Below are 25,065 nucleotides of genomic sequence, written 5' to 3' on the forward strand. Positions count from 1 at the left end.
AAGGAGACTGAAGAACTAATATGTTCCTTAACATGTTGGAATGGAGTCAAGCAAATATGGCACGGGCTTTAAATTCCCTGTATGAACCATTAAATTAATGCCAGACAACCATGTGCGTGCTGAAAATATCTGTAACCCTCGACCGACAAAATGTGTTGGTACAAGAACAGGCATTCTGTTTCACTGCACTCCAATGTTTAGCAAGATGAGTTTTGTTGTTTGTTTTTCAGAATAGCCTGAGTCAGTGAAAGGCAGCATATGGAACCAAGTCATTTACTAAGGTGAGGCCATCCTGTGACAGTTGGCACAGTGCAGCATGACAGATGCTTCTCTAGATCAGCACAGCAGGGAAACAAAACCATTGCTTTAATCTGTCACTTAATACCCCTGTCAACAAGGCTGCAGCCACAGAGCATAAACAATATGCTCATGAGGTACTGACATTTACAGATAGAAAGATTGGTGGGTTGGAAAAATCTTTTCAAACTTGCTTGTCGGTAGCACTTTATAAAAACTAATGGTTCATTGTGTGTAGTTAAGTATTAGTAAATACGGAATTCATATTTATAAACCATTGTTCTTGCGTAATACACATTAGTAAGATGATTGTATTATGAGATATTATGGTTTGCCTATGGTTCATACGATCATTTAGAAAGTTTAAGGAAATGATTAATGAACTATTTAGATCTTCATGCATGTGCATATGGTTTAGACATGTAGACTGGGCAATCTTGCTGGTGGCAAGTCTGTCTATGTTTTAAACGGACAGTGGTGGCGTGGTGGTGGGGGAAGGGGATTACGGTAGTAATCTTTACTGATTCCCATTGACGGCAACATTGCCCAGCACCATTGCTCTAAAAGTTTCTCCATGTATCATCTGCTTTAGGCTTTTTAAGTCTCAGCTTTTTAACGACCTGTGTTAACACCCCTTTAGCGTCTTTTTTGGATGTCTCGGCAGTCAAGTTATCAACAATAAATGCGCAACGTCCAGTTAGACTTTCAAAATAAAATCAGAATCAGCTTTATTTGCCAGGTATGTGCACACATACAAGGAATTTGACTCAGGATTGTACATTGCTCACGCTGTGTTTACTTATACAATCACACACAGGCTACAGTATAGAGAGCACACATACACACACACACTATAAACAAAAACAATATAGACAGACTGAGACAATACTTCTATTAGCATAGTGCAGAGGATGCTGGAATAAATAAGTACTATGCTCAGGTGTTATGTACTTGAGGTAGGTGGAGTAGGTATACAGTATATACACAATATACAAAGCTCTGAAATGGAGAATGACGAGTAAAGTGGTAACCAGTAAACAGGTGGCTGAGTAGAGGCAGAGTTACTGGGTTATTGCACAGAAGTTATTCCTGACACTGTGAGTCAGAAATCAGCTGTTTATCAAAGTGATGGCTTGTGGGAAGAAACTGTTCTTGTGTCTGTTGGTTTTGGTGTACAGTGCTCTGTAGCGCCTACCAGATGGGAGAAGCTGGAACTCAGTTGTGTCTGGGGTGAGATGGATCTGCAGTGATGTTTCCTGCCCGTTTCCTGACTCTGGAAATGTATAAGTCCTGAATGGAGGGCAGGTTGGCACCAGTGATTTTTTCTGCAGACCTGACTGTCCTTTGTAGTCTGCTCTTGTCCTTTTTGGTGGTGCAGAGGACAGACTGGATGATGGCTGTGTAGAAGTGGATCAGCAGCTCCTTGGGCAGGTTGAGCTTCCTGAGCTGGCGCAGGAAGTACATCCTCTGCTGGGCCTTCTTGATGATGGTGTCAGTGTTGGGCTAACATTTTACATCCTGGGATATAGTGGATCCCAGAGACCTGAAGGATTCCAGAGCAGACACAGGGCTGTTGAGTATGGCGATGGGGGCAGAGTCAGGGGGCTCCTCCTGAAGTCCACAGTCATCTCCAGTTTTGAGTGTGTTAAGCTCCAGGTTGTTCTGACCGCACCAGAGAGCCAGCTGATCAACCTCCAGTCTGTAGGCCAACTCATCACCGTCCTGGTTCAGGCTGTTGTCGTTAGTGAACTTCAGGAGTTTGACAGATTTCTCTTCTGAGGTGCAGTCATTGGTGTAGAGAGAGAAGAGCAGGGGGGAGAGCACAGACCCCTGGGGGGCACCAGTGCTAATAGTCCAGATGCTGGATGTGATATTCCCCAGTCTCACCTGCTGACTCCTATCAGTCAGGAAGTTTGTGATCCACTGACAGGTGGAGGCTGGCACAGTTTAGTGCGGAGGATGACTGGAATGATGGTGTTGAACACCGAGCTGAAGTCCACGAACAGGATCTTTGCATATGTCCCTGGAGAGTCGAGGTGTTGCAGGATGTAATGCAGTCCCAAGTTGACTGCATTATCCACTGACCAGCAAGGGGCCTGTAATGTCCTTCAGGTGGGCCAACACCAGTCTTTCAAAGGACTTCATGACCACAGATGTCAGGGCAACAGGCCTGTAGTCATTTAATCCAGAGATGGAGGGTTTTTGGGGACCAGGATGATAGTGGAGCGTTTGAAGCAGGAGGGAAATTCACACAGCTCCGGTGATCTGTGTGAAGATGGGGGCCAGCTGCTCTGCACAGATTTTCAGGCAGGATGGAGACACCGTCTGGGCTAGTTTGTGAGTGTCTGCAGGCCTCTCCATACAGACGCAGGGTTGCTGGCTGTGAAGCAGTTTTCTAGCTTTTCAGCGTAGCTCCTCTTTGCTGCTTTGATCTCTTCAGTCAGTGTGTTCCTGGCCTGGTTATACAGGACTCTGTTCCCACTTCTGAAGGCCCCCTCTTTGGTCTGACAAAGCTGCCTGAGTTTCGCTGTGAACCAGGGTTTTTGGTTGTTGTATGTGCGGAAGGTTTTAGTCGGCACACACACACACACACACACACACACACGTCCTCACAAAAACTGATGTAAGATGTCACAGTGTCAGTTCGTCCAGGTCAGTGGCTGCAGCCTCAAAAATACTCCAAAGCAGGCCTGTAAATCCAGCTTTGACTCATTGGTCCATCTTTTCACAGTCTTAACAGGTTTAGCAGATTTCAGTTTCTGCCTGTGTGTCAGGATAAGATGAACCAGACAGTGATCAGAGAGTTCCAAGGCTGCACGGGGAACACAGCGATAGGCGTCCTTTAATGTAGTGTAGCAGTGGTCAAGTGTGTTAGTGTCCCACAAGGGACACTTAATATGCTGTCTGTACTTTGGAAGTTCATGGCTGAGGTTTGCTCTGTTGAAGTCTCAGAGAACAATGAGCAGAGAGTCTGGATGTTTTTTCTCCATCTTAGTTATCTGGTCGGCCAGGTGTAGTAACGCCTCACTAACACAGGCCTGAGTTGGAATGTAAACGGCAACCAGAACAAACGAGGTGAATAAAAAAGGTTTACAGTTTATGAATGAGGTCTCTAATTGAGGGCTGCATGATTTCTTCAACACTGTGATATCTGTGCACCAACCTTCGTTTATGTAGTGTAGAGTCTACCTAGTTTAGAGTAATATAGCTGACCCCATAAGTGTTTGACATTATAGCTTTAGGTATTTCTCACACGTACTTGTCCTCGTCAAGACGACAACAATAGACTGATTAGCTAGAGACAGTAGCTCAAGACGTCAGGCTAGCAGATCTTTGGGAATCTTACAAGGTTAAACCATCAAGAATGTTTACAAGAACTAACTGGCTCCACAGATTAGAGTACAACTCTTGGATAGTAAGAGATTCCAATATGACGAAGCATTGGAATCTAAACATCTGATAGATAGTTGTTTTAGGTGAAGGTGACCTAATAGAGAAACCTACAGGCACTAGCGGGAAGACAGAAACATATAAAAAGGGACCACAAGATGTTATCCTTCAGATTTGGTGTTGGCATTTGACGTGTTCAAATGTTGTATGCTGGCACTGTATCTCCTCGGCCGGGCTCAATAAACCATGCTATGTTAAGTCTTCATCAGTCTCCAAAACTTCTTCACACCTGACAGTGGGCTCACAATAATTCTCAACACTAGCTTAAATGGGTGGGTTAAAACCATATACTGTAGGTTAAAAGCAGTCGGAGAACGTTGAACCGTTTCAACACGAAGTTGTGAACCGTTATTTTGCAGTATTTTGCTGTGTCATGGTTTCAAACTACTCTCTGGAGGTTTTTTGCATGTGTAAGCACATGTAGTATTTTTATTTACAGTACTTGAGTATGAGTACTATGATAATACATGTCAAAGGTAATTTCCTTGCCTAAAATGTGTAAACTCTGTTATAATAATACTGTTTAGAATTTTTTGGTTGTAATTTAATGTCATGTTATGCTGAACGATGGAGAAATTTAATTAATTCAGTAGTGCTGTCTTGCCAAAATGCTACCTGATAAAGTTATAAATCTTTGGTACAACAAATTTAAGAAGAATCCCTAGACAACAGGTTGATGATATTGAGGTCTGACAAACGGGATAAGATCTTATTTGAAGAACATTGACTATGATGATGTATCTGATTTATTCTGCACTATATGTGCAGACTGGTTTTTGAGACTCTGGATTGTAGCTTAGAGGTCAACTCTTCGCTAGATGCAGATGGCGAGCGAGTCCCAGAGATGATGCACCCTGTATGAGATTGGATTGTGGTGTGGCCAGCTGCTTCAGATCCCATTCAACAGGACTAACACATCAGATTACAGGACACCGGCAGATAAGAAAGATCTACCACACATTCATTATCCCAGTAGAGATACAAATAACTGAAAGACATTGGACACTTCTTAAAATTTAATTTTTTATGAAAGAGCTCTTCTTATTTTGGGGATTGTTTCAAACATGGTTGGTGCACTATGAGTGTGTTAAAGGCACTGTAATAAACCTGCCCACTGTTCCTTAATCACACAGTTTATTTCTTTCCACTACACTACTACTCAGAACCTAGGTCGGCAAGTTAGCATAAGTCCTACACTAGTATTAAATATTCTACAGCTATCGTTAGCATTCAAAAAGTATGCTACAGAGCTTCCCCCAGTACGTTGAACTATGACGCTATGTGGCTCCCAAGTGTGTTATAAAGTGACAACATGGGGTCTTAACTATTGGTCCATATGTGACGACTTTGGAGTGAGAATGGGTTGGATTGTAAATGGCTGAAAGGCATTTTGTAATAAATAATATGTTCTGTATCACTTTGTGTTGTGTTCCTTTTTTAAAATATCATTTGTAAATGCTTTGTCAGGTCCTCACTTTAGATGCGCTCACACAAAGTACTTAACAGCTAGTAAATGCTTATATTATACTGAGATTGTTTATATTGTTTCTCAGAAAAGTATCAAAAAACAGGCAGTTATGTAATAGTTTTCTTACACTTCCCAAATGATCTTATGAACCATTAACGACTCATATATAAATGTTTGTCATTAAATTAATACTTCATTTATAAATAGTGAACCGATCATGTATAAAGTATGAAAATACAATTATGAAGCACATTATAGATGAGCTTAATAAAGAATACTACAGGTATAATTATGTTTATAAATGATTTACTAATGTGTATTTACGTAAGAAAAATGGTTTATAAATGAATTAAAAATGTACTAATGCTGCTAATACAAATGCTTCATAGTGTGTAGATAGAGAATAAAACATTTATAACTGTGTATTTCCTAATAGTTAACTAATGCTTCATATTGTGTAGTTATTATACCTGCTCGTCTTTCTGAAGGTTGGTATTTTGATATAATGTTCACACACAACATACAGTATTCCAATGTTTGAGCTGTTGTGAGCTACATCTCATTGTGTTCACTGTAGTTATCCAATGCTGCATCATCTGTCTTAAATATTTTTAACATGAAAAATATAAATGCTTCATTAGCATACACACATACACATTTCTGTGAATATTTGGAAGCACAGCTAACACCTAGAGTAAAATAAGGAGACCATACCAGACCAAACCGCCTGTTTAAATCAAGGGCCTCCACGTTAAAACTTTTAAAGCACTTACAGGGTGCATGATTTCATCACGCAAAAAAAAAAAAAAAAAAAATGAATATTAGATTAGACAAAATTGCATGTCAAACGGGAGTGCTCTTGCCTCAAATTTTGTAAATCAACATTACATGGGCATTACATTATGCAGCAGCTGTGGTTAAAATCTATTTGCCTATTTTGGCCTGTCCAAAAAAAACTATGTACATGTGGGAGTGTGAGTGCACCCACATACCGTACCTAGCAGAGCACCACAGTATGCATTATACAGACCAATTGCATGCAATCATGTATGTAGTTCAACCTCTCTGCTTACCTGGGGGCATGACGGTCTCTGTAAGACGTGACGCAGCAACCGGAGCAATAGTGTTACAATGGACGTTGTACTTGCGTCCCTCGATGGCCAACGTGTTTGCCAGCCCCAGCATGCCCAGCTTGGCAGCGCTGTAGTTGGCCTGGCCGAAGTTACCATAGATGCCGGCGGCTGAAGACGTCATGATGATTCTGGCCACAGATAACCCGAAGCAACAAGTCAGTGACAAACATCGCTATATAGCAGAGAGACACAGACAGCGCACACCCTACCCTCCAGTGGAACTCACTTTTCATGCACACAAACACATAGGATTATGCATATGTAAGCATCTAGTCATGTGCCGCTAGCCCGTTCATCACAGATACAGAACTGCACAACGCACATTTATGTGAACACACCTGTGAGCAAAGGCTGTATGCAGGAATGAATGCACACTTGCACAGCAGACACAGTCTTGCTCATACAATTTTGCTAGCAATTTCAAGCAGAGTTCACTTCAGTCAAGCAAAAGTAATGAGCTTAAGCACTAACGCTGCATTAACTGTAGGAGATATCTTAAACAACGTCCTCTCGCTGGTCATCAGAAAGCAGTGATCCATATCACTGCACACTCACATTGTGTACTACAATGGAACCACCAGAGGAATGGCAATGACAGAATATTTTTCTAATCAATAACTTTTCTACACTAAAGTCTATGTAACAATTAAACAGACACATTTAGTTCTCTGACCTGCCATGGAATATAAACAATAAGTCCTGGTGCTTTCCGTCACCTCCCTCCTCTAGCAAGCACAGGAGAAAACGCCCCTACTCTCGAGAGGATGTCACAAACAAATCTTACTGCAGGCAGCACGAGGTTGGATTTATTTGCAGAACCCAAAAGAAATCGAAAAGTAATGATTAAAACAATACATAGCATAAAACAAGCTTTCCTCTTGAATTCTTCAGGTTGACAGGCTTTAACCTCCCTTTCACATTTAATTTTCAGGTAACAAAAAAAAAAAAAATACTGAAATGAAACACCTCATTCACATTATTTAAAGATGAATAAAATAGGTATATTGAGGTATTTAATAGAGTTAACTGGAAATATCTACTGATCATTTTATCCTTAGAGAAAAAACTATTTAGGTTACAGTTCCCTTTAATATGCCTCTACAGATGTAATGAAGTTGCTGGACTGCTCAAAGAACCAATCGTGAATTCTCTTCACCTTTGGAGAACAGCCAACAGTAAACTAGTTCAACACAGGAATGAAGAAAACTAGCTTGTCTGACCTAGAACCTTATAATGGGTCTAATCCACTAGACATGCCCCTTTAACCTGCTCCTCTACACCCAATGTAACAGGCGTGAAATGTCTAGGACATTTGAAAAACATCATAATTAAGCAATTATTGTGACTACTCTGTTTGTCTCTTTATATAAAATGAGAGAATACTTTCACATCAAAACATTGATGTAATACGCTCATATTTGGCCTCGTGTGAACGCCAACAACGGTTGCTCAGACTTGGCCTCACGTGACTCCAACGACCACAACGACCGTCGTCACAACAGCCAGAAGCACTAACGAACCAAGTGGTATCCGTCACCTTGACAATGACAGCAAACATCTTCCAGTATCTTTAACCAAGTCCAGTTTTAACCTTCCTTGGATAACCCTGACCTGGATGACTGAGAACCTTCACAGACATCTTGATATAAAACCAACTCCATAATTTGCAGCAGTTTCCTACTCTACTCAATAATAAGCTGTCCCTGAGCTTTAGCGTTTATTAACTACTGTATTCCCCAACTCATGCAGAACACCTTGAGTGCACCTGTGAAGGACGTCTGCTACCTGGAGTAACACTGGAGCAAAGCTGGTTGCGTGACCTTCTGCAAATTATAATTCAAAACATGCAAACCTCAATGAGTCCTTTTCACAGCATACATTTTTACTTGTCGTGGGAGGAACAGCACAGATATTCATTTCCAGAATGCAGCCATCATTAATGGTATTAGTTGCTCCTGTGTCCAAAATGTCTTATCTGAGGAAGGCCTATTAAGAAATCCTGATCTGCACTGGATGTCCTTTTGAGTCAATGATGCCTGAAGTCAACATAAATGATCCACTGAACGTTTCGCTTCTCATTCAAGAGAATTCTCCAGAAGTGAAGAAGCTCAGACAAGTGGCAGAACACCTTCAACTGTACAACTTCAGACCAGTGGCTATTTGAAGAATAAGATGAGTCTGCACATATCTTTGCTGCTTCTTGTTGAGTCATCCACTTGTCAATAGCGCTCAAATTGTTAAGATTAACCTACAGTGCAGCATAACCACAATAACCAATACCTCATTCTTTGGCGATTTGCTTTATATTCCTATCAAATTTGCTGTCTTGGGCTTTTATTAGGGGTCCAAGGCCGAGTGGGCTGGGAACCCGCGATGCCCAGTACCAGTGGAACCCTACTGGAATCGTTATTTTTTATTAATCTGCCACTAAAACTCATACTGCAGCCTAGATGGTAAGTGCTACAGACGCGAAACTCAGGGTAGGTTCACAGCCCCAAGAGTACCTCAGGCGCAAAAATCTGCACACTTCTACCTCTACGGGGTGCTATAACAAATTTCTTTTGCGTTTGGGCTTACAACTCACACATACAAGGGCACATATGGAAAACCTTATATCCACACGTTCGGGGGATCGAGCTGAATCTCGTGGTATAGGCCACGGCCATTTCAGCCTAGACTTTTTTTTAGCTACATCGCGAAAACTGAAAAACCTATTTTAATTAACTGCTCCGAAGCCGCAACTCCGATCGACACCAAACTTGGCACAGATAATCTCTGCACCAAGCTGATGAAAGTTTGTACAGGAAATTTTGACAACAAAAATTGTTACAATTATATGCTAACAAATGTTTGCGAAAAATGCTATAAACAAGAAGTGATGTCAGATCTTAGGTTGGGAATGGCCAATCAAGAACTTGAGGACCTTATGTCCCACACCCCCGAGGGGCTGTGCAAAACTTGGCGCTATTCAAAAAAATCCCATTGACATACATTAATTTTATATCTCCATAACCACAAGTCCGATTCAAACCAAATCTGGGTCATTTGTTGGGCCCCTTTGACACCTAAAAATTTGGTGCAATTCGGCCTAAAGGTGGCGCTACAATCGAAGCTCAAAACCGTTGGAAAATCCCATTCATTTCAATGGGATTTCAAACCAGCGCACATTTTGGCTCATAACTACGCGCCACTATATCGCACATTCATAACCCTCATGTCTACGTGTTTGGGGGATGCTGACGATTCCGATGGTATAACACACGTCTCTGTGCGATGACGTTTCATTTCACAAAATTGTAAAAACTGGAAAACCTATTTTAAATTAACTCCTGCGAAGCCTCAAGTCCGATCGGCACCAAACTTTGCACAGACCATCTCTGGACCGAGCAGATAAAAGTTTGTAGAACGAATTTTGATCCAATAAAAAAAACCAAGCTAACAAATGTTTGCGCAAACACTAAAAAAAAAAAAAAAAAGGGTGTCATTTCAGATCTTACGTTTGCAATGTCCAATCTACACCAAACTCTGGGACCTTATCTGGCACGCCCTCCCGAGGGGTTGTGTGAAATTTAGCGTCAATCTGCCTCTAGGTGGCGCTATTAAGTGGAATTCACATAACACTCCCATAGACATACATTCTTTTCACATCTCCGCAACCCCTTTCATTTATAACTCTGGTCATTAATTCTCCACGGGCCCGACAATAAATCATGGCGGGCCCGGGCTGACTCGCGCGCCCTCCGGGGGGCCAGGGGGGGCGGCTTGCGCCGGGAGGCTTGGATCCCTCTTACAACTGCTTGCAGTTCTAGTTATTACTATTATTAGTATGCAGATTTTTTCATTGCACACCATGAAACCAATGGAGCTAGATATATTAAGGGGTATCAAGTCCCTTAAGTCAGTGTCAGAATATGTGTATAATAATGTGATGGCAGACATGCTTTATCTACCAATTACATCAAGTGCATATCCTATAGGTCACTTAAAAGTGGGACACAAAAAAGATTTTGAGTACTGGTGAGTATTGGTCTTTAGCTGACGTCTGAATCAGGGCTTATCGCGTGACATTTTACGTCCTACTCATATCTTCATGATTACAGTCCAGCAATGGTCTGCAGAGGATACCGTAACTTTGGTGTATCAAAAATAAAAGAAAATCCTACTCACGCAATAGGAGGACTGCACTGTTTTAGGCACCTCGCTTACAGTTACTAACTGGGCTCCTCACCTGCCAAACTTTTGGTTTTTCATGTGGTTCCATGCAGCTCGCGTCACCAAGAAGGAGCCTCTCAAGTGAACTCTTTGAATAAGGTCTGAAATGGAGAGGAGGAGGAATGACACATTACATTATACACTTCTGTTATTTCACATTGATAGCATTGTGGATCTGATCCAGCTTACAGTAAACATTCACACATGCAATCTGTTTTTACAGACATGGAGATAAAAAAAAAAAAAAAAAAAAAAAAGGTACATGGACAACAAGTTAACAAGTATTGCTTTACTTATAGCATGGTGGCACAGTTTGATTATGACAGTGATTCTCACTGTGTCATGACGCCCATCATCACAGGCTGAAAAAAGACATTGCCACCCCACCACCATACTCCGATTTAATTCTTATCATTAACAATATTAAGAGTGTAACAAAAGCAAAAAAAAGCCAAGTTGAAGTTTACTGAAATAAAAGAAACAACTCTTTTTTATTTTATTTCCCTAAATAAATTAGTCCCCCAGTAGGCCAAGCCCCACAGTTCAAGAGCTGCTGGATTATGAGGTGAGCCAAGCGAAAGGAAATAATGTTATGACATGAGATGACCCCATGCACAGCAGGAGTTAATGAGAGTGAAGTGAAAAATCTGAAATAATTGAATTACCCCAGTCCAAATCACTCGTCCTGGCAAATGACCGGTCACGAAGTATCCTTGGCAAAGAAAGGGAGGAATTAGTGTTTTGTGACTAAACTTAAGGTTCTCTTCAACATGAGTATAGCCCATACTATTGCAATCAAACAGCCTCTCTAAAAAGAGCATAAAGTGTGATAATTTTTGTGAAATGACTTACCCGGCATTGTTTACGACAACATCTGGACAAAAAGATATTTTACCAGATTTAGTTCAATAATTACATCAAATAGCAGTAATGGCATTACTAACAATGATGGCCACAGTATTACCATACAAATACAATACTCACCTATTCTTCCAAATGCATCCAGTGCTGTTTTGATCAATTTTTCTCCATCTTCTACAGAATCTGTGCATGCATGACAGAAGACATTATTTTATATTTTTTGCATAGTAAGAGTGTATCCATGTGTATTTTAGCATCAGTTATACTGTAGATTTGATTCTTGGATACATTGTTTCTGGTTGCATTTAGGTTTACAGGTTAAAATAATGTGCAGAATTAATGTTACAATGACATAACAGGTAGGTCAAATAACATTATGCACTATCAAAAGTTGCAAGCCTCCCTCACGTGTGCAGCATGTTGTGTAATAATAAATGGCAAGTTACCTTTTCGAACAATGTTACCGATTACTAGGCATTGAAGTTTGCTATAAACCAGACAGAAAGTGTGCCAAACGTTCTGGTAAATTATATCTTTTTATTACATCCAAAAACCAGTCTGCCGTGTTCAAAACTACCTATGAAACACATTGGTCACAGTGTTGTCATGTTTTGTTCTTTAAAACAAAGTTTCTTTGATTAGATATGCAAGATGCACATAGGTGATACATTTGTCTTCAATACTCGCCAACAGCTTTATCAGTGAGCTGGTCAGTCTGACAGAATTTTTTGAGTTTAAAAATTGAATACAACGAGCTATGCAAGAGAGAGAAAAAAAAAAACAGATTGAGATAATGAAATGTGATATTACAAAAAATAAAAAAAAATAATAAAAGAGGGGACCACTTAAGACAAGAAGGTTAGTCCAAACTTCTCACCATAGTTCGCCACAGCCTTGCCTCCTTTGGCTCTTATCTCCTCCACCACCTTATCAGCAGCTGCAGAACTCTTTCCGCCCCCTTTAATGTCTGCCCCAAGGTCATTCACTTTATTGCAACAAGAAGAAAAAGATTAGCAATAATAGGGTGAGTTCTGCAATTCTCCACAACTGATTAGGTTAGGGGAAGAGTGGAGCTAAGCAGATTCTTTGTCGGAGTTCAAGGGCAAGCTCGGTCTAGGTAGCAGGGAAAGTTATTATTTTGGGATGTTTATGCCGACATCTGCAACTGTGGAGTCCTAAAAAGTGACAGCATTACTGTGACGGTAAATGCAATGCGCTCTTTCTTTAGGACATGCCTCATTCTGGTAGGAGGTATAACTTATTTCCTAAATCATCAGATGCACCGATTCAGCCTTTTCTCTCCCAATAATGATTTCAATACCAATTTTATAATAATGCTATTTTCTCCCCCCACCAAGTTTAAGATCTTTATAACTCACTGGGGGGGGAAAAATTGTCTATCGTTTGTTTATTTAAGTGACACTTTTCACTGTGCTGTGACACTAAAAAGTCTGCCGCCAACTGTGGCTGAATGGACAGGAGAAATAACTTTATTTCATAATGACATAATTACGCTGTGTTATCTGTGGATCGGTCGTGGCACAGCTAACACCCAATCCACTTAATAAGATGTATCTGTGCCAAAACCAATCCAGTGTATGGGATCGGTGCACCCCTACTTCAGTGAAATCAGGATACCTCTAAACCCACTGTCATCTCTAACAGTGAGCCATGCAGGTTATCACAGTATGCTCTCATGTCAGATAAATTAAAGATCACTGCTGGACCTTATACATGTTGTCAGCAGCAAGTGCTATAGGAATGTAAGGTAAAAATGTTGATCCAAATGTCAACATGCACACCACGGTCTCTCCATGGCAAACAAAAACGTCAATTCAGGTTATAAAGGCTCAACTTTAACAGGCATTTCTTTGACTACATAGGATAAAGACCTGGTGCCACTAACCACAGTGTATACACCATACATGTTGTAAAGAAATTAGGTATGAGGGGCTTAAAATGAAGTTTGTTTGTTTGTTTGTTACCTACAACTGAGGCACCTCTTTCAGCAAAAGCCAGTGCATAGTCCCTGCCAAGGCCTGCGGAAAGAAAGACAGATGAGTAAAATAACAAAGGATACATCTAAAGAATAAAACACATCCAACAACAACCACTGTTCTTGCATGTGCCCTTTCACACACTTATTATTGCGTTAGATGTACTTTGCTCCCAGTGTTATTCATATGAAAAGGCTGATAAGTCTGTTGTTAGTCAAATCAAGTTCACGTTTTATAGTAAGATCCACAAATGGGGTTTAATTGTTGCAAGAATGTTCATCAGGACATGGTGGTAAAAGACAGTTTACTTTAACGACGTTGAGACTTGCAGCTGTTTCGCCAGTGTTAGCAGATCAGCAAGGCACCGAGGTGAAGTGCTGGGCAGCTTATACAACAGAAAGACCCGTGCACGAGCGGTTTTAACCACTTGGCTCACATACTTATTAAATCTCCACAACTAGCAGGTTAGCATTCAGAGCTAACGTTACAAAACAGATTTAAGCGTATTCATTAGAATGAGCAACGATGACAGCCTAGCTAGCGTTCAGTAGTGTTTTGCACGGCGACTTTACCTCCTCCGGCCCCAGTGACAAGCACGACCCTCCCCTCGAATGACAAAGACATGACAGAAACTGAGATATTATTCTAGTTTCCTAACACTAGCAGCACAGTGTCCGCAACACGAGCAACTAAGCTTTTCAGACACAGCAGGGTGAACTTCTGCAAGTTTAACTTCCGCAATTACGAGGGGCAGTCTCTGGAGTGACCAATCAGAAAGCAGGATAATATTAACCCTGTTTTCACCACTGTTAGTACTCCTTAGATCTTATTTACGATACTTCATAAATATGTCTATTTATGTTAACTTTGTGAATGCCACTATCTTTTTTATGAGTCTTTAATAACAAATTCTGTAAATATTTACTTCAGAACTGACTGATTGGTACCTAATCACAGCACTTTTCACCATGTCTGCAACACAATTAGGAAATTATAAATAAATGGTGATAGTGAGCATGGATGGAGGTGGTAGGGATGATGCCGGGAGTAGTTCTCACTCTACCAGTAAAAAAAAAACAAATGTTTATTGTATTTAAATATTATAGCTAACATTAAAAAGTTGCTTTTAATTTAAGATATACCTTTTTTATTTCCCCGTAGGAGAAATTCAGGTTGGCACAACAGCACAGACGCACATAAAATAACAAAATACAATAACAGTAGAATCAGTAACATTTTACATTTATATATAAATACATACACAATCAATATATGTACAATACCAATCAATTTATGATAACAATTTTGTACAATGGGAAACATAGATTTAAAAATGGAGTCTAAATGGAGCATTTAATGTATATATTTATGTGCCTCTCACACACTAACTCTACTGTTCCTTGTAGAAGAATTGAACGAGATATGATCATCATTAATAGGCATTGATTAAATTCAACTAATTCTTAGTGGTTAAGCTAATAATGTACACAAAGTGGCACTGCAAGTAAGAAAAATATTGTACATAACTGGTGAGAAAATGTCTCACAGCCTTGTTGTAATGATTTACAATCTGTGTCATGTTTTTAGCCAAAGTTCCACCAAAGGCCAGGCCAAGAAAGATGAGCAGCCTGTGCCAGTATGATACCAACTCACCAAGAGAAATAACTTTTTTGTGATAATCAGGATTGTCTTGGAATAAGAGGAAGTAAGATCCCACTCTGTATGTAAAAAGTACAGGTTTACATAATGACAATACTGATGGCTCTGTTTCATTTACAAAAAAGTGTTCAAGTAAGCTGAACTAGTGAGGTATCACGCAAAATACCATCAAGAATAACATGCCAACGTGTCTAACATAGGTGTGGCCTAGTGGATGGAGCACTTGCTAATTTACAAAACAATATTACCTGTTTCAAACTGCCTTGTTTTAAACCTGTCATCCTTTAATTCTCTATTTTGTTTGCAAAAGTGAATCATTTACACCTGATTACACTGGGCACCTCTTTGGCAAAACACACGTTAATATGCTCAAATAGGGCACATTTAATAGCAGCAGTTTTGTTTTTGTTATTAGGGAAAAGTTCTCCAGGTTCTTGTTATTGACATGTTTTTGTTCAAGTTAGTCAAAGTGAACTTGTCAAGCGTCCTGTTCAGGCTCTGGGAGGAGCAGGGGCGACTGTCATCCACTGATTGCACAGACATTATTACAAGCTAGTGGGGATGTAATTAAGTTATTTTATCACAGCAAACACAACAGTTCACGTCATAAAACGAATAACCTTGAGACCTCTCTAAAGGGCGGCATGCCTGTGTGATGAAACAGCCAAAACTAACAGCAACTGTGCAAAGAGACAGAAAGAGAGAGAGAGATTTTGTATTTTATTTATTTAATGAACTGCATGAAATGAATTGTTCCTTTGTATTATCTTTTAAGCTTTGGCAATATTGTTTTTTGACATTCACGCCAATAAAGATTTTGATTCGCTCTCTGACCAGACTAAAATGCAACTACTACTAGGGGAGACCGGGTATGGTTGTAACTGGGGAGAGTGGTAGCAACACCTATACCACCAATTAGAGATAAGGTAGGAGTCATGAGATCATTTTAGTATGGTGGTTGTCAAGGCTGGAAACAGGCACATTCAGAATATATAGAGAAAAAAAAATTATTATGAGGTAAGAAAGTACATTTTTTGACCAAGACTATATTTTGTTTAGTATCTATAGGCCTACGATCTTCAACAAGAAGATAAAATTGTATGACTTATATTAGATTAAAATGTAGTTTCTTAGGCAACATGTGACACATGTTTCCCCTGCTAATTTCAAACAACTATGCTAATACAGCTAGCTAAACAATGACTGACAGGGGTGGGGTGGGTTGTAACACACCGCAACAGGGGACTTTCTTGATTTTAATATTTATACAGAGTGTCCTTTGCAGTCTCTGGGCCAGTTTTTCAAGCATATATATAATGTTGCATCTGTTTTTGCTTCTTTTGTCTTATTATTACGACATACCAGTGGAGTAGGTTGTAACAAAGGAACATTATGCATTTCACATCAACTCACGAGGTTTGCGATATTAAATTGTTGCCATTTGTAGTAAACAAATGTGGGTACTTTGTATAAATGTTTGAAAACTCTAACTGAAACCTTCAGCTGAAGCAAAAAGTGTTACAACCGGTCTCCTACTTGGAGAAAATAGTGTCAGCGCCACTGAAGCAGCAACATTAAGTTAGTGCACTAAGACAACCAGCACAACACATGACTGCCGTAGTTAGTCTGCCAAACACTTTTGATTTACTCTCTGCATAATGGGTTTGTTTGTTTGTTTTTACTTTTCACATTTGTTACTTGTGATTTTGTATTATTATATTGTTGTTTCTTTTTTTTATTCTAAACATGAAATTACACACTTACACACACACTAAATATTTACTGTTTTATTTATTTTATTTTAATTATTTAATGAATTGTATTTCTTCTTTTTTTCTCATGTCATTATTGAATTGTATCATCCTTTAAGTTCTTCTGATGTTCATGCCAATAAAGCACATTGAAATGAAATGAGAGCGAGACATTTTCAAGATAAGTTATAGGCTATTTTGTTTTTTAGTTTTTGTTTGTTTTTTTCTCTCCTTCTTTTGTTTTTAAAATGTAATTTTATTGTTAAGGATATATACGTTTTCAAGTGGCCTTTTATTGTGGCCAGCCTAAGGCACACCTGTGCAATACCCATGCTGTCTGATCAGCATCTTGATATGCCACACCTGTGAGGTGGATGGATTATCTCGGCAAAGGAGAAGTGCTCAATAACACAGATTTAGACAGATTTGTAAACAATATTTGAGAGAAAAAGGCCTTTTGTGTGCATAGAGAAACTCATAGATCTTTGAGTTCATCTCATGATGAATGGGGCAAAAACTAAAGTGTTGCGTTTATAATTTTGTTCAGTATATATATATATATAGGCTAGGCCTAATGTTGTGAATTTCTGCTTTGGTAACATTGTTTACCTAAACATTCATGACAATAAAGCTAATTGAAATCAAATGAGAGAAACATAAAAGAGAGAGAGAAAAAGAAAAAGAGAGAGAGAGAGAGAGAGAGAGAGAGAGAGCATCCTCTGCGCCCGGACGTTGGTTACTCAGACTCTCCAAGGAGGTTGCGATGGAGACAAGATGAAACTGACGGGTTGTTTTTCGGAGGAAAGTGCCTCTGGGGTGTCCTTACCTGGCGGCTTCCAGGGTTGTATCATTATCAGAATCGTATATTTGAGGAAAAAGGAGGAGTGTATTACAATTTTGTCGATGCCCGAGGATTATGGACCCAAACAATAACGACCGGCGGCGTAACGGGTTGGATAACTGCCTGTACACTTCTTGTTCTTTGTGGTCTTCTCTTTATTTACTATAGCTAACACGCCTTCAACGCATTCATTGTGGACATTTTTTCTTCTTCTCAAAAATGTTGAATTTAGCGCTCTCTCGACGTGAAGGATATTCGTGGCACGTCATGTTTTGCTGTTGGACATGAAGGTGTAAGAAGCACAAATCTGCGGACGCCGTTTCGCAGACACTATGATACAATATTTTGACAAAACCCTCATTTTTTGTGTTACGCTCTATTGCGCATGCCTAGTGGTAGATACAGAACGCTACCCGACGCCACTTCGCTCCGTCCTGGCCGTGATGTAGGAGCAAAAGTGACGGGAGCGGAGGACTAAAATAATGCGTTGGCAAAGTAGCAGCGCGGCGACCAAAGGATTTGACTTTAGATCCTTCACGAAATAGATTGTGCCATAAACTGAAGCATGTCAGGGACACCAAATGCAGAGGCTGAAGGAGTAGTCTCCAAAGTGAAAGTGAAAAAGGAGATCAAGACAATCGTGGAGAATTTGGAAACCATCCTGGGAGACCTCAAGGATGTAGCCAAAGAGCTCAAAGAGGTAAATGGAGAGGAATCGTCACACAACGCCTTGTAAGCCCTAACCATGTGTTATGTTATTTCTACAGGCTTGCTCTTTAAGCATCCCTGTCATGGGGGGACATGGGAGGCTGACATCCACCTCACTGGGGCCTGGAAAAGGCTATGACTGCACACGCACGCACTCAAACACGCGCGCTCACACACACACACACACACACACACACACACAAACATGCACCTCCTCTGCCCACTAATGTATGTGATCACTATCTCCAGCATGACAGACGTTTGGCACAGGAGGATGTGGGGTGTGAAATGACAGGATAGCTTCTTCGCCCTGACTCACTGGCTTTAATGAAAGTGAGAACATTTTAATCACAATTAATATTTAATGGACAAGTTGGTTCAACCAGGAAGGCGCTTTTGCATTGCATTTCATCATCTTAATGCTGACTGTTGTTTGCTGCAAATTATCTCCTGCCAAAACATAGAGCAGTTGTCCTTTCTTTTCACTTTTCATCTCTATCAATCTCTTGTGGTGTCTCTCTATAGTTCTTTATCTTCGTCTTCCCTTGTCTTTCGTTATCTTTTTACCACATGCCTGTATTTATCGCAGCCACTCATCTTCATCCTTTCTTTATCTCTTGTTGTCAGCCTGCTTTCTTTCTCCTCCTCTCTACAGAGTCCTTGCTAGAGATCAAAACTCTCAGAGCTGTCTGATTGGCCATTCAGATTTAAGCATGATGCAGAGACAGGGGCACTGAATGGGAATCAGGGGTAGTTTTCAGGGATTACATAAAGATAGATAATGTTTTTATTTACAGCAAGGAGTTCTCATGGAAATATCTAGCAGTGCCTCTATGCAGAGACATATTTTCTGTCATTTGTGTGTTACAGAGCTTGTTTCAAATCAGTGTTTCCTCTAATGTCAATCACTGAATCCCATGATGCCACGTCAGTTGTAATAACTTGCACATGCCTGATTTTCTGTCCGTATTCCTCTCCCACCGTCCGGCCTGCTGAGCTGAAGCTTTCATCTCCCTAACATGACAGGCTGTCATTCTAATAAAGACTATTGCGTACAACCTCTGGTTCCTACATTATGGATGGGTAGTCGACATAGCATCTGTCTCCTTCTGCCTCTCTGCTTCCCTTATTCTGTTTTTGCAACTTGAGCTGAATTAGACTTCTTTTGTGTTTTTATAGCAGTTTACAATGTCTCACAGCAGAGATAAACGAGAACAAGAAAGCATTGTAATTTGTTTGTTGTGATTTTTTTGTGATGTGCCCTCTTTCCTTTTCTTTTTGCTTGCAGTGAATTGTGTAGAGGATCAGTTATTCTGACACCGCACACACTAAACAAATACCTCGAGGGGGTGTTACTATCAAAGCCGGTGTTTGGGGTATAATCCATTTGAAATGCAGTTATCTGTTATAACTCACAGACAGGGCTGGAACCGAGCCTGGCTCTGAGGAGTGACCCTGCCCAGATGCTTGGCACAGCCACTGAAGCTGCCTGGCCTACAGCAAAGGCTGCACACTGGGATACTGGTATTACCTCTTGTGCGTGTCCCAACAAATTATCCATTTAAAGACTGCATGGAGAGTTTAGCGCCATTGCTTTCTCTGGCCTGGCCTTCAATCTTTCTGTCTCACTCTCTCGCTCTCTGTTTCTCTCCTCACCACTCTCGTTCATTTCTCTCTCATCAAGCTGCCGTGAGGACACGCATTTCAAACCCTTAGATGATAGCAACAGTGTTTTACAGTGGGCTGATTTCCTGGGTACTCTGAGATGAGCATTACCAATTCAGAAAATGAACATAATCACATTGTCGTAATTATTTCATGAATGCTGTAAAGGAAAAAACATTTTCCTTTCTGGTGAGATTTTATTATGGGTTTTTCAACAGTTTTTTAGTTATTATACTATGAATGAAGGCGAACTCAGCTCAACTTATATTAGACTTTCTTTGGACTCACTGAGTGTTGGATCCTCAATAATCTGGCAGCTAGTAATAAAATGTCCAACATTGCACTTTAGTTCTGGGCATCGAAGCAATAATAATTCTACCAAGGAAAGAAAACCGGGAAGAAACTCTTCTCCAAAGGGAATGTTTGTGGATAGACCTGGCTGAACATGATCATTTTATTAATGAATATTAATAACATTTATGAATATTAATAAAAACATGAACCATGTCTGTTTGGTTTGTTAAATGTAATCCCCTATACCAATGCGGGGCCCCCTGTGGGGGCTTGTTGCCACTTCAGTGGGGGGCGTGGATGACCAGGGGAAAAATATGGAGTAGAACTAAGTTGAATGAACATGATTTATGTAAGGAAATAACTTATATTTCTTTTAATATCAAATTCAACGTACCTCTTTTTTTAGTTGTTGCTCCCCCAATAATGTTAATAATTGATAAGCGTTAAATCCATTTATGTGTAGTGGGCAGGCATGAACTTTTTTCAGCTTGTGATGGGGGGGCAGGACAGAAAAAGTTTGAGAACCACTGCCCTATACTAATGGCTCCTTGGGCAACGTTCATAATGTGCACATGCAATTTCAGTCCTTCCAGGTGCTGTCTCAGCCCAGCAGACATAAATGTATGGGAGGGTAACTAAGTCCATGGATGTGCACAACTGTGCATGTGCTTGCTTTAAGTAGACAAAATGTAATGGACAGTAGATAATAACTAGAGCTGTCTGAAGTATCCTGTTCATAGCACTGTATGTCAGTCTTTCGTTGTGTAGTCAGCTCTCTGTTGACCTTATATTGGTGCATATTGAGGGGTGGATATTGCATCAAATACAGTTAAGCATCATGTCCTGAAACAATGTGTTGTACAGCATGTTTTGTTTAAAGTTAGAATGTATGCATGGCTGTACCATGTATGTTTTATGTTTTACCTCAGCTTGTGCTGCTGCATCCATACAACTATTTCCAGTACTGCTAGTTGCCTTTAGTTTAGTTTATTTTATTGCATGTATTTCAGGGGCAGGGGCCATGTACAAAAAAACCCATTCATCTCAGGAGAAGAGATGTATCGTACCAGATTTAGCTACTAGCTAAGTTACATCTGCCGTTCCTGGGCAGGTATATGCAGTAGTAACACTAATACAACAAATGCAAATAATACAAACCTCAGTTCAAATTGACAATAATTTATAAATTCATTCATACATTCAAACATACACAATGCAAACTACTCTATAAAAATTTATTCCCACTCAGCCCCCTCCCCCCACAGTTTCAAGCAATGTCTAAATATCTACTGTATAAAGAGGGTCCTGAGACAAAATATATATTTATATCCATTTCTACTGCACCGAGCAGACCATTTCTGCTGTTTTCTCTCTGTTGCTATTTTATTTATTGTCCATGTCTGCAGTGTACTGTGTTCAAAGATCTTTCAGTTACAGGTTGCAAATTCATTAACATATTTAAATAGTTTCTCTGCTTGGCCCTATTCCTTTCCCAAAGATTATTCACTGGGCCATGTCACTGTGCAAGTATTCTTTTCCACCTTGGCACACTGTGTATGTTATTGCACCACTGCAACTGATAGAGTGTTTGCTCTTTCATATTGTGCCACTTGGAGAGTGGATTTGGGATAGGATTTTGCATGTCCTTTTGTGAAATATAAAAATTTCTTTGCCTTTCTGTCACACCAAGGTTGCTTTCTTGGAATTAATTCATACCATGATGAATTGTTTCCTGTGCTGTTGTTAAGAAACATGCAGAAGAAATGGAGCTTACCTCTCTCAGCATTTGTTTCAGTGTGTTTGTCTTTGTCATCTGCACTTTTTTGATATATGTAGAAGATGACTTTTTTTATTTACTCCTAACCCTGGTTTTGTATTATAAATGATTATAAGCTGATGTGTTTGTATCTTGGCTCGCAGGATACGGCTGGTGTTGCTGCTTCTCTCAGTTCTGATGGTGCATAGGATTTTTGTAGTATATCACTTAGGTCAGAGTCTGGCAGGCTCATGGGTGTTCCCATAAATTGTAGTGATTTTTTTTTTTCCCTTGCGTGGTTGTCATAGAGATATCTCAGTCAATCTTAAATCTTATTAGTCAATCTTTTTAATCAAAGTGTATCTTCTTTCAACTGTATACAATTAAGAACATCAGCAGCTTACAAGAAGATATTTTTCAACTTGCTTTTTTTCTACCTGGAACATCATTCTTTTCCCAGTTACCAGTGTCATAGTGGGGTTATTTTTAGCTAAGATTGTTATAGGTGATATGTCCTCCTCTCATGCCGTTGTTTATTATTCCTGACCTCAGCTGTCAGAGTGACTCTTCCTCTTCTTGTCACCAGGTGGTTCATGATATTGACACCCTGACTTGTGACCTGCAACTTGAGGAGGACGGACTGACAGACAGCTCTAAGACAGACACGCTCAACTCCAGCTCGAGTTCCACCACCACTACCACTGCTTCCAGCCTGGAGAAGATGAAGCTCTTCCCCGATGACTGCATCTTCAAACCACCTGCGCCCATCGCCCCGGCCCCTGTCAACCCTCCTGCAGTCCTGACTGTACTCAAGAAACCCCACCCTCCCCTACCACCACCCAGACTTACCCCGCCGAGAGCCGAGGATCACAACATTAAGAATCTGCCTCATCCAACATTAGTGTTATCAGGGAATATATCCAAGGCTACCGGGTCTCTAATGAGGAATGGCGGGGTTTTTCCTTTAAAACCAAACAGGGATTTATTCTCCTCTACGCCGTGTTTCATTTCTAATGACGGCGGAATCCCTGAGTCGGGTCTTGTTCCTACATTACCCAGACCCATGCCTCTTCTCCGCCATGAAAAGAACAAATGTCCCAAGGCTCCTGGCAGGGAGTCTCGTGAGAGGGAGCGTGTCCGTTTCAGCGAGAAGGTCCAGTACCACGGCTATTGCCCAGATTGTGACCTCCAATACAATGTAGACGACACAGAACTACACTTACAGGCGGAGCTGAACGACTTGAGGCTGAGCCCAGTGCATTGCTGCTCTTCCTCCTCCTCCCCTCCTCCTCCCCATGCTCTTCCTCATGAACTAATGTTGGAAAACGGTGGCCTCTCAGTCAGCCACAGTTTCCCGCCGACAGCGAACACTCTTCCACCTTGTGTGCCTCATCACCCGCCTTCCCTCAAGCCCCAGAAAACAATCCTACGCAAATCAACAACTACCACGGTTTGACGCCGAAACCCCCTTGTTCTGTCCAACTTAAACATTCTTGAATCATTCATAGTGTTTTCTACTTTATGAGCGCTTTCTACTCCGGTTGAACTTTGGATTATCCAAACAGAGGGAGGAAGGGTTGGGAGAGAAATGGATGGATAAAGTGAGTGGAACAGAGAGAAAGGCATCGCCATGGGCGCTGCGACATACACAGAGAGATCAGGAAGAAGCGGTGAGTGTTTGTGAATGTATGAGTGTGTTTGTCAGGAAGAGAGAGAGAGGAAGAAAAATTTGCATGTGTGCACTGATGCATATATATGAGCCTGTCTGCATACAAGTTTATTTGTTTTTGTACTGTATATTCATAGGTGTATACATTTGTGGGTGCAGGCGTGTGTGTGCGCAGAGTGCGTTTGTAGATAGCGAGCACTGACTGAAAAATGTACGGAGTCTTTACACATTTCACGGAAGGCGGCTGACAACTCAGAAACTAAATTGTATCTGTATATGTCTGGAAGCTCTTGGTGCTAACAAGTCTGAAACTCAGGAAGTTGTTTCAGAGAAGGGCTCTAATTAATTCATGTCCTTCTGGATGAAACAAGAAAACTCAGATTTCATATCGCAGGTAACTCTGAACAAAGGCTGTTACAGGGTAAAAGTCAGCGCAGACGGGCAGCGGCATCTATACTTTACACAAGCCTGCCTAGATGGACAATTACGGTTAAGTGTTAGACAAGCGAGTTCATACTTCCTCTTCCTTCATCACCTCTTGTCTCATTTTGGTGACGTGTCAGACTGTAGGAGTGAAAGAGTAAATGAGAGGAGAGTGACATGGTGGGCTGCAGGAGAGTGAGAAGTCTTAGATGACTAAACTGCCATTTTGATTTGTGCCTACTGTTAGCTTTCTAGCTAATTTTAATTGAAAAATCTTGAATTTCATTTTCTAATATTGTGAATTTTTTAGCAAGTCAACCCCCGTTTGTGTAGACCCTCACTATCACTCACTGTGATATCTAAAAGACTAAGTGGACGGTAAGCTAATCAGTTTTGCTCTTGAGTAGGGAGAATCAGACAGAAAAAATGCTAGACTTTATTTCCTTAAGGGAATATGATTCAGCATTAATATAATACCTTTATGAGCAGTTGGTAGTCTCCACTTTATTAGCTTTTATTAAGAAGCATATTTAATAAAGCCTGTGTTCATTGCGTTTGTGCAAAATTAAGTGTGCACACGTCTGAAATCATTCTCAAAGTGAGTGTCAAGGAATCTGACTATGTTTGTTTGAGCGTGCGTGCGTGTGTGCATGTGTGTATGTGTGTGTGTGTGTGCACAGGTTTGCGTGTAAAAGCACATGTCAGTTTGGCAGACTTGGGGAGACAGTACACCCTGGAGTTGGATGAGAATAGTAGGACCTTCCTCCCAGCGATGCCCTTAATTAGCCGGATTAGACTACAGGAGATAACAGCACTGCCTGAGACAGCCTTTGTACCAACATTAACATTGACAAAGTTCTGAATTGCTGCTGCACATATTT

General features: G+C 40.5%; 2 protein-coding genes across 2 annotated transcripts in view; one reads left to right on the forward strand and one right to left on the reverse strand.

Moving 5' to 3' along the window:
- Nucleotides 1–14,144, reverse strand: part of hsd17b4 (hydroxysteroid (17-beta) dehydrogenase 4) — a 35,666-nt gene extending 21,522 nt beyond the window's left edge. Inside the window, exons 1-8 of the mRNA XM_046034316.1 lie at nt 13,991–14,144; nt 13,407–13,460; nt 12,299–12,406; nt 11,545–11,604; nt 11,413–11,434; nt 11,226–11,272; nt 10,577–10,661; nt 6,289–6,476 (exon numbers count right to left, since the gene is read on the reverse strand). Coding sequence (XP_045890272.1) covers nt 6,289–6,476; nt 10,577–10,661; nt 11,226–11,272; nt 11,413–11,434; nt 11,545–11,604; nt 12,299–12,406; nt 13,407–13,460; nt 13,991–14,042 — 616 coding nt within the window. The 5' untranslated portion in view covers nt 14,043–14,144. The remainder of the gene's footprint in view (nt 1–6,288; nt 6,477–10,576; nt 10,662–11,225; nt 11,273–11,412; nt 11,435–11,544; nt 11,605–12,298; nt 12,407–13,406; nt 13,461–13,990) is intronic.
- Nucleotides 14,145–17,583: 3,439 nt separating this feature from the next.
- prr16 (proline rich 16) overlaps nt 17,584–25,065 on the forward strand; it is a 14,104-nt gene continuing 6,622 nt past the window's right edge. Inside the window, exons 1-2 of the mRNA XM_046035595.1 lie at nt 17,584–18,369; nt 22,679–23,762. Coding sequence (XP_045891551.1) covers nt 18,235–18,369; nt 22,679–23,548 — 1,005 coding nt within the window. The 5' untranslated portion in view covers nt 17,584–18,234 and the 3' untranslated portion in view covers nt 23,549–23,762. The remainder of the gene's footprint in view (nt 18,370–22,678; nt 23,763–25,065) is intronic.

Source organism: Micropterus dolomieu, linkage group LG21 (assembly GCF_021292245.1).
Source record: "Micropterus dolomieu isolate WLL.071019.BEF.003 ecotype Adirondacks linkage group LG21, ASM2129224v1, whole genome shotgun sequence".
Classification (NCBI taxonomy): domain Eukaryota; kingdom Metazoa; phylum Chordata; class Actinopteri; order Centrarchiformes; family Centrarchidae; genus Micropterus; species Micropterus dolomieu.